This window comes from Boleophthalmus pectinirostris, unplaced genomic scaffold (genome assembly GCF_026225935.1).
Source record: "Boleophthalmus pectinirostris isolate CB_2022bp ecotype Guang Dong unplaced genomic scaffold, ASM2622593v1 HiC_scaffold_9, whole genome shotgun sequence".
NCBI lineage: Eukaryota > Metazoa > Chordata > Actinopteri > Gobiiformes > Gobiidae > Boleophthalmus > Boleophthalmus pectinirostris.
In genome coordinates, this window is record NW_026571541.1 from 24,867,612 (window position 1) to 24,878,396 (window position 10,785).

The 10,785-nt window shown below is 37.9% G+C and overlaps 1 protein-coding gene across 1 annotated transcript in view; it reads left to right on the top strand.

Moving 5' to 3' along the window:
• The window catches only part of megf6 (multiple EGF like domains 6), an 87,563-nt gene extending 77,221 nt beyond the window's left edge, over positions 1-10,342 (top strand). Inside the window, 9 exon segments of the mRNA XM_055166957.1 lie at positions 894-1,025; positions 1,109-1,237; positions 1,431-1,559; positions 2,894-3,022; positions 4,347-4,475; positions 5,405-5,533; positions 6,790-6,918; positions 7,429-7,557; positions 8,704-10,342. Of these exon segments, the coding sequence (XP_055022932.1) occupies positions 894-1,025; positions 1,109-1,237; positions 1,431-1,559; positions 2,894-3,022; positions 4,347-4,475; positions 5,405-5,533; positions 6,790-6,918; positions 7,429-7,557; positions 8,704-8,789 (1,121 nt within the window). The 3' untranslated portion in view covers positions 8,790-10,342.
• Positions 10,343-10,785: the final 443 nt, after the last annotated feature.

Here is a 10,785-nt window from a genome sequence, read left to right on the forward strand (position 1 = left end):
TGTAATGATATCCAAATCTCTTGGTACCATATTATGATGATATGCATCACACAGTACGATATTTATTGCAATATTTTGAAGAAGCTAATATAATAGTAGATGGGACACCTTTTTGCTTTTGAAATACCTTGACAAGATTTCGGTGTGGATTATTTCTGTCATAATCCCAAGAATTCAAGTAAAATCCATATCTTCATGTTGTGTGCTCTGCAATGAATCATGGGATATGTAGTTTCCGATGTTCATAAGCTATTGCTACTATAAAACCATACATTTAAGCAAAGGAACTTGTAATTCAATATATTGTGACAGCCCATGATATTAGTGTGAGACTTTTGATGATACGATATCACAATATTTCAGTTATTGGTACATCCCTATAAAACAGGCATTATGTTCACTAAGTACAGTTAAACACATTTAATACAACATCATACAATTTCCAACACAAATATTAGTACCGTAGTTTCTTTTATATTATCATGTGGCCTTATAGACTACTAGGTTTGCTCATGACAACTCTAAAACTTTTTTTTTTTTTCACCATTATAGATATTTGTTCATTTGAGTGTCTAGTTTTGACCCTAATGACATATGTGTTAAAGATCCTATATTCATATTGAGCAAAATCAACTCCTGTGAGCCAGAATGTACATACCCGGAGTTGACCTTTGTTTCATTCTTACATGTTTGAGTAACCTTTTATAGTTAGTCTACAGCTCCAAAGCTCAAAATGCTCTGATTCCACCTCATGATGTCATGAAGCAGTAATCTTCAAGTTAACCGTTTTTTTACATGTTTATTTATTATATAGATCAGAAACTTTGGGGCCCTTTACAACTATAGATAAAACAGAATGATATTTTGCTCTTAAAATAATCTTTTCTTTGTAGCTTGTCCTGACGGTATGTACGGCCAAAACTGCAGCCAGATCTGCAAGTGCTCCGGGGACCAGGAACAGTGCCATCCCGTGACCGGCAAGTGCAGCTGCCTACCTGGTTACCATGGGGCACGCTGCAACCTACGTACGAATTTTGTGCTTTTATTCATCCACATCCATTTCCTCCGCAGTATTCTCCTCACTTTCTACTTTGTCTCTTGTCTCCAGGATGTCGACCGGGCACTTTTGGACCCAACTGCAAATCACGGTGCAGCTGTGTGAATGGGGGGCGCTGTGACTTCAGAACCGGGGCCTGCCATTGTCTGCCTGGCTACATAGGAGCTAACTGCAGTTCAAGTAAGACAAGCATGCACCTGTCCCCACTCAATGTTTTTTGTCTGTCTGTTTTCTTTTCAAAATCAAGTGGCGCTTTCGACGTAGGCTCTTAAAACTGCAGATAAAAGTGAATTCTTAAAACCAGGCCCCATTCGCTTTTGACTTTTTGAGTATTGTATTTGACTGTGCGTTGAAGCTATGTTGACTTGTTTAGGTTGTCCAAACGGCTATTATGGGAAGGACTGTGCAAAGCTGTGCTCTTGTGGAGAGGGAGGACAGTGCCATCCGGTCACTGGGAAGTGTGTCTGTGCACCTGGTTGGATTGGTCCTTCCTGCCAACAAGGTAATGCCAAAGCTTTTATTGAAGAATTTAAAAGTAGAAGTGTTTAAAGGCATTGCACCTGTTTTTTAAAGTTTGAAAAATCTGAAAAGACAGAACTAGAAGTAACATTTTTAACTATTTGTAATGGTTCAAAGCTGTTTCTCTTTTAACCCTAATTCTTCAACACAATGAATTTATAAATGCTTTCACAATTCTCAGAAACCCGTGCTGAGGTTTGCCATAACAGTTATCATGATGATTTTTATTTTATTTTTGGTTAGTATTTTTCAGTAATTCAGTTTGCATAATTTACAGCATTTAAACACACAAATTATCTGACAATTTGTTTTCTTTTATTATCTGTAGACCTACTGGGGCAAGACACATTTTGCTCGAACACATGGGAAAAAATCCAGTACAGGGCCGTTAAATGCTAATATTGTCCATTGGCTTATTGTAAATGTCCATTTTGGTATTAAAAATATGTGTATGCATGGATTATATGTAGTCATTCAAATTATATAAGCCATCTAGCTATTATTAATGCTAACCTCTATCTACTATTTTGATTGGTCTTGAATAGTTTAATATTTAGCAGGAAACTGTTAGATGTTTTTCATAGTGTGTACATCATAAAAAATGTCCTTAGTTAATCAGGCCATTATTGCAAAAAACTAATACAATAAGCATGACAGTTTGGTCTACATCTGTTGAATATCATCACAATATTCAACATTTATTATCATCACACATGGTATCTCTTCACATTTTGCAATGGGAACTATCAGCCCTAACCTCAAAAGAAATAAAAAGTCAATACTACAATTTCCATAACAACCCTAATAACCAGGGTGTACTTATGTCTATTAAGAAACAACTGGCCCATTTCCTCTTTGTGAGTCCTCTGATGATCACAGCATGTTTTTCCAGGGAAACAGGGGCCAAGTGGGGTTGTCTAATCTTCTTTATCAACGGGGCTTTCCATTCTCGCCTATGCTGAAATCTTCTGCACATATTTGGATGCACCACTTTTAAAATTCCCCATGTTCAATGTTTACACAAAACGATCCATAAGTAGCCTGCACTGTGTTCCATGCTGCTGAATTTGGCTAAGAAGCAAATAAACAAACTGAAAAATCAAAGACATCTTGCTTTTTGTTTCCCCGATTCAAATTACCCATAGAAACATAATTATTCTTTTATATCTGCGCCAAACAAGACTAGCTTAGTATCTCTTAATGAAGTGTAGCTTGAATAAACAAGGCGGTTAGTGCGTATCAGGCAGTTTATTGACTGTCTGGTTTTGATGTGATTGTAATTGTGCAGTTTCTGATGCTCTCTCCATGTTTGCACAGCGTGTCCGAGGGGCCGATTTGGGCTTCAGTGCAGAAGCTCATGCAGCTGTAAGAATGGAGCGCCATGTGATCCCTTAGATGGCTCCTGCAAGTGTGGCCCGGGCTGGATGGGGTCACAGTGTCAAACAGGTGAGGAGGAGAAAATAAAAAAAAAAAAAAAACGTTTATTACAGCATGGCTACTGACATAAAATACACACCAACCAGCTTTTTTGGCTAGAATGGGCTTCCTCAGGTTGCAAACTGATTTTTTAAGCTTTGAAACATGTTTTAACACTGTTCCCTCACCCAAAACATACCTGACATTGTATTTCCCTTTATTCACTCTTGTTTCATTTACTCCGTTTATAGGGTCATTTGCTTTATGCCTCAGAAATCACTTTTTTCAGTTTTCCCTGATGTGTGACATTAAAAGTAGAAATCCTTTTCAGTCCATGAGCTTTCTCAGGTTGCAAATAGATTATTTTCATTAATACATGTGTGGGTGTGTGTTTTATAACATTCATACACACTTCATGGACCGCCTTAAATTGTATTTGTATCCTGTTAAAAACACATTTTAACATGTAAACTAAAGGTCGTGGTATTTTTTAGGTCCCTCTCTGTCATTGGAGGCACATATACTTGTATACCTGTGTACCTGAGGAAGGCCCACTTGCTGCCACGGCTTAAAAAAAAATAAAAAATCACGCTAAAAATGTGTCAGTTTTTGAATATGAATTGTGAGTTCATGTCAATAGCTATGTTGTAATAAAAAAAAATAAAAAAAAAAAAAACTATAAAGTTTGCTACATAGTTTTAACCAAAATGGAGAACTACATTCATGACTTGTTATGAGTGCTGTGCTTTTAATCATCTAACAGTGTAATCGTGGTGTACAATGGATATATTCATCCTCCTTAACCATTTTCATATGACACACTTTTTTCCGTTTACATTATGCCATTACATATTAAACAAAAAAGACGTTCAGTGACATTTTGGTCTATCATTTTCCATTTGCAAGTACAACTTTAGATTCCTTAACACTTTCAAACACACCAGCAATAAACTTACCACAACTTGAAAGTATCTAATGAAAGTGCTTGTTAAGTTCTTGATGTTGACCATGAAAATGTCTACAAAGTTTAGTTTACTCAAAGTTAAGAAAACATGTTTTTTTCTGCCTCTCTGAACAATATCATGAGATAAAATCAGATTTCCTTTCATTATACTTTACATGCGCTCAATCCAGCCATTAGCAGTTTATGATAGTTTCTTTAAAAAGTCACATTTGACATATGCCTTTTATTGCTGACAGATGCAATCAAGTAACATTCAGTGACTTGCTTTGTAGCGGTTTTAGCCAAAGCGTCTCCACATGGACCATATGCCCAATAAATTCTCGAGATTGCTACTAAGCTATGTTGAAACCACTGCTCAGAAATGTTGTGTTTGTGTATTTTTGTTTGCAGCCTGTCCAATGGGAAAGTATGGCCCGGGCTGTGCTCACGAGTGTCAATGTCTTCATAATGCAACATGTAACTCTGCAACAGGAGCCTGTAAATGTAGTGCGGGTTACTACGGCCATGCCTGTCAGCACAGTAAGTTAACAGTTCTATTACGTAACTGCACTAAGCGTTGAAATTAAAGGAGACATATTATGCTAAATGGACTTTTTGGGATTTTAAGCATGTTATAACATTATTTCCTCAGCCAAAACATATCTGGAGTTGTATTTAGCTTCATTCACGCTTATTTCATTAATGATGTTTACGAGGTCGTCTTGCTCTATGCCTCAGAAATCACTCCTTTTCAATTTTTCCTGATTTGTGATGTCAAAAGTAGAAATCCTGAGCAGTTTTCAAGTCCATAATTTGAGGCTACGTTTATATGATGAAGGTCTGAAGAGAAAGTGCAAAAGTGGCACCACATCTTCACTTTTTATTCCGCGTTAGTTGAGTGTTTTCAGGAGGAAATCTGCATGCATACGGTGTTGCAAAAGTGTGTGGAATTCGATTGGGTATGCATGCCAGGCAACTAGGTGGTGACGCTAGGTGATGATGTCTGTGACGTAAACGCGTACACAGCGTGAGCAGATCTGAACAGAGTTTTTTGTCTTGGGCAGTGTTGACGGAAACTCTACAGTGTGCGTGAGTGTATTCAAATTTTCCACTCTGGAGGGGGGTTTCAGATTTTTGCATTTTTAAGCCCCAAAAACGCCATCACCGTCTAAACAAAAGGCGCTTCTTATAAAATATTTAGTTTTTTACCTGCAAGCGTTCCCATGTAAACAGGTCTTAACACCACACTCATTTAGATAATTTCTGTTGGCCAATTGCCTTCTTTACAACTGCGTGCTGATATTAGCATTGATTGATTGAGTTGCTTAAATTATTAGCTTTTGTTTTTTCATGGTTCATCCCCATGCCAAATTCTAGTATAGGTAGACTGAAACGTACTTACTGACTTACTTGAAATGAGTCCTTTAACACCCAAAATCAAATGACACTGTTTCTTATGCATTTCTCAGGTTGTCCACCAGGGTTCTTTGGAGCAGACTGTGCTCAGACATGTGACTGCAGAGTGGGACAAATGTGTGACCACCAGACTGGGAAGTGTATATGTCCACCAGGCTACTATGGGCTGCTGTGTCAAAGACGTGAGTAAAACTAGACAATAGATTGAGTTCAAGTGACATGACAATATTCAAGAATCCCTTTAGTTTTAAACTGAGCTGGACCGGTCAGAATTCTATTGTGGATCTTCAGCACAAATAAACAAAATTATTTTCACAATAGATTTAGTGGTTACAGTAACAAGTGGTTACATAACTTAACCTCAAAGACTATTGTTGTCAGTTAAAAGGACTTCAAGTTTTTGGAAGCTTATCCCTTACAAATAATAATAGGTTCAACATTTGTGAATCATAAACTTGGACATTTTGTGTCAAAACAGTGGTCTCTTCATCTAAAATTATGAGTGATTGATTATATAGTACAGTTCTATAAAGTGAATGCAATTGTAACATTCTTTATGTTAATAATAAATAAAAATGTATGAATTACCATGGAATGCAACACATTGCTCAAATGAATAACACTTGGAAGATAAGAAATATTAAAGAAATGATTTGTAAATTTAGAACACAAATTTGCTAACCCCCCCTTTTTTTTTTTTTTTACTGGATATTGGGTTAACCAGGTCAGTCCAATATATGAACAAACTGAAAAAAAAAAAAAACCAATAACATAATAATACAGATAAAATATATCACATTTTCTATTCATGCTAGATTTATTAGATGTGTTTCCTTTAAAGTTAAACAGGCTGAGTATGCTGGTTTACCTGTAAAAGCTCTAACAGAACAGTGTGAGTGTAGTGCTGGCATTCAAACAGGCCAGTGCAGTAGGTGGGCAGGCAGGCGGCCGGGTACATGATGAGAGACAGGTGCTTCCTGACTGGTTAATGCATTCCTGTTACATCCCTGTGCCCTCCTCCTGCTCTGGGGCTCGCCGTCGCAGTAGGGGCACATAAATGGCCACTTCAGACCCAGCGGGAGAGATGAGGAGGCTGGGCAGGGCAGCAGCTGGGAGGCAGGCCTAGTTTAAGTGAGGAAGTCCGTGTCTGTCAAAGGGAATGGTCATTTTCTTATTACTGGATCAACCTCTCTGTGGTTTGATGCTTCCACTGAACTCATTATTATACATATTAAACAGAACTCAGTGAAATATTTTTCTTCTGGCTATGTCCATTAGCATCTAGACAAAAAGCTACATATTTATTCTTTATTTATTTATGGACACTAGCTGAAGAGAATTTTGTGGATACGTTTTGTCTATACATTTTTAACTATTGTTGGGTTTCAGATAACATCACTACATTCTATTATTTAATACATTATTTTTATTTATACAGGTTGTGAAGCGGGCACTTTTGGAGCTGGCTGCACAGAGTCATGTGACTGTGCAGGTGACGCCCTATGTGACCCCATATCAGGGCGCTGTCTCTGCCCTCCAGGACGGACAGGCCAGAGATGTGGAAAAGGTGGGTACTGACTTGACTCTCTTTACATTTAGTACATTAGCTGATATGCTGAGTAGAAATAGTTTGAGCACATGCACAGATATCAATAATAACACGTTAAAGTGCATTGTGTAACTTTTCTGCTGGAGGGTCTGTTACCTGTATACCGGTATGTAATTTCTCTGCCTGGAAAGTTACATAGTATGACATTAAAAAGCTACCTTACATTTATTCAATTACAGGTGGATATATAGCTTGAAAAATAATTACAAAAACAAGCATTTAGACTGTGGACAGAGTTACCTATTCATAGATCTGACCAGTAACTTGCTCTGGTTTGGTGTCCATGAAGATAGAAAGGTTTAATACCATACTGTGAAACATCCAAAGAAAGGATAGAGAAATGGATTTGACAGGCCCTCCACTACAAAAGTTTGCACAGTGCACCTTGTGAATACTATGTGAGTCCATCTGCCATTTACCTTTGAAAATATATGAAAGGATGAATTCATTCTATGTCTTTCTCTGCAGACTGCGGAGGAGCAAGGTTTGGGCCAGACTGCTCCCTGACGTGCCACTGTTCACAGGGGGCACAGTGTGATGGGTTGAGTGGGCGATGTCTGTGCCCACTTACCTGGCTGGGGCCAACCTGTAGTGAAGGTAACGTTATACCCAAATATCAGATATCCATTTATTATGATTGTTATTTTTATTTGTGCCAAAGTGATGAGATGGGACCATAGACTGTATAAAGTTCAAGTATAAGCGTTCGGCTCCACTGAAATGAAGCTCACTGAGGCTAGCAGTTATGGGGTGAATTTGTTCCATATTAGGAATGAGAATTGATTTATGGACAAAATAACAAAATAAAAACACCAGGAGAGTAGAGTGGATTAATTTGAACATTTTAAGACCAAACTGAAAAGCCTGACAGCAGCAATTACACATGTATATCCATTTATATGGACAGTCTACGGATGGGACAGTTAAAAAGTTACAGGTACATTTTGTAAGTTTTCTGTTGGAGGATTCGTCATCTGCTAGTCTCGTGAAAATGTTACTGATATGCCTATAGAATATTCCACAGTATGGTATAAACATATCTATCTTTAATTTATTTAAATATGCTCCTCTCCATGGAGATTGCTTAGTTTTATGCCATTTTGTGGAACATTCCAAGGAAGAGAACAGTTTCTCCATGGACAGTAGAAGGTTTCAGACTCTACACTTAAAAACTTACACAGTGTCCCTTCAGTTTATACAGATTATGTGGTGTGATTGTAAAGACACCAACATATTTGATCAAATATAAGGTCTTACATTTGTGAAGTTACCCACAATATTTCTCATGAAAATATAATTTAATGGATGGCCACTGCCTTACCATCTGAGAGCACTCATCACCAATGGCACTCTAGTGTTTGAAAACTTCAAATAAAACATCGCAAAAAACATTCCTCTCATCACATTCAACATGGATATCTTTTTTCCCTTCATACTTTAAGTACAGTCACAGATCCTGTCAGACAAGACCCGGGGCGTCAAACCTGAGGCAGCTTTAGTGAAACCCTGTCATGAAGTGTGAGAGGCAGAGGCCCATCACTGTCCGCCCCAATCGCCGCTCCTGCCTCCTGACACTTATTTTAATGTGAACACAGCATGGAGCCAGGCACGGGGCTGTCTCTACTTTACCCCCTCAAAGCACAGCCCGCGGGGGACTACATGCTCTTAACTTACCCAGGAACATTTGCTTTTCATTTCCAAATAGTGCTGATGTCTTCTTGTCTTTTTTTCCCCTCTTTTCAGCGCTGCCTCACCAACTCCCAGAGCAGCAGAGCCTCTCTGTGTCTCAAAGGAGGAAGAGGAGGAGGACAGGCAGCAAAAGCACATAAAATACAAGTCAGAATGGAAGGTTAGACAGCAGAACTCTGACACGAAGCATTCACATCCTCCGGGTAAAAAAAGGATGTCATAAATGGCAGACTTCTCACATGTCTAAGAGGGAGCCTCCACAGGGACTGGACAGTAGCGTTTACTGCACATGGGACTGGCACCAGAAGGACAGACGAAGACAAATCAACTTAAAAACTGAGATGTGTAAAGATGTAAACTGAATTTGAGTAGTATCTTCTTGTATGTAGTTGTAAAGTTGTGTTATTTATTGTAGTGTAAGAGATCAAAGCATAGTAATGCAAATAGAGAGCACATACTACGAAAACTGTGCACATAGAATGCAATTACTTACTTAAAAGTGCTCTATGTAACTTTTCTGGTGGTGGGTCTACTACCTCTTTCCATGGAGATAGTATTTTTTTGCCTAGAATGTTCCATGGTATGGCATTGAACTTATCAGTCTCAATAGAGTCGGTCAGGTCAGATCATCAATCAAACCAATCAATCAAACTTTATTTATGAAGCGCTTTTCATACAAAAATGTAACACAAAGTGCTTTACAGTGATTAAAAACAATCCTACATTTCCATCCACCCACCCACTTACCCAACCCCCACACCTGCCCGACTCCACACAACCAAACAACCTAGACACGCACACACACGCGCACACACACATAAAATCACCTATAGTAAAATGTGAGGCTGAATACAGGCGAACCAGTTGAGGAGGCACCATCAGAGGAGCCGTCTACATCAGGAGCAGAGAGACGTCCACCACCACCAGGAACCGCCACAGGGCCCAGGGGAAAGATGAGGCCCAAGCACCAACCCTCCACCAGGAGCCCACGGGACAGAACCCGGCAGCCACAGCCGACCTCCGCTCCTGATGCAGAGGGCTCCTACAGAGGAAACACTGGAAATCCTAAAAAAATATGCCTAAAATAAATAAATATAATAAAATGTGTACAATAGAAACAGGTAAAAGTATAAGAATTGCTGAAAAATCATGCTTCCAGTAAGAATGCATGCTGTTAAGGATTTCTTTAGCAATAAAAACATCCGTGATTGAATAAATGTATGATAAATAAGTTAAATACATACTGTAACATATTCCAGACAAGGCCATAATATCTCTATGGAAACAAGCAGATGGTGGACCACCTATCTGAAAAGTTACATAGTACACTTAAAAATCATTATTAGCTATTTATCCGCCATTATTTAAATGACTTTAAATGTATACTGGAAGCAAATAGATACATCAACCCTACAGTAAATGGGCAATATTTAAGCCATTGTCAAAAAACAAAACTAAATCAGTGTACGAGTTCGTGTACATTTAGAGCAGCTCCATAAATATCCTTGTTTTGATTTAACTACTGTATATATACATTTTACAGGATTAAGTGGCATTTTTGATAGCACAATGCAGCTAATCATCATCATCATAATAATAATAATTATAATAAGAATATCAGTCTTTTCTTTTTTGCATTATAGGGGTCTTGAAGTAGAAACTTTTTGGAGTACTGTACATCCAAGGTCTTGTATTATATTGACACCTTTGTGAATGTAACAACATCTATGAGTTACTTGGTCTTATGCTACCGTCCACTAGGCTGGTCGCAAACTCCTTCAAACTTGCATGTGTTGCACTTGTTTGTTAATAATGTAAATAATTCGGAAATATCTGACTTATGAAATATTGAAATGGTTTGCTTATGTTTTTGCTGCTTTACTTTACAGTACTATGAAGCAATTTTACTAGTTTACATAATACCACTTAAATTAACCAAAATACAGACAGATGTTTGATATTAGTAGAAATGAATTGTATTTATAACTATATTTTATCTCAGGTTGCATATCATTACAATAATTCAGTGGTGCTATTTTTGTTTGTATAGAATATTTGCCGTTCCTTATTTGTTTGATAAATGTTTGTGCTTACCAGGAGGCTGCAAATAAAACTATTAACAATGTATTGAGAAGT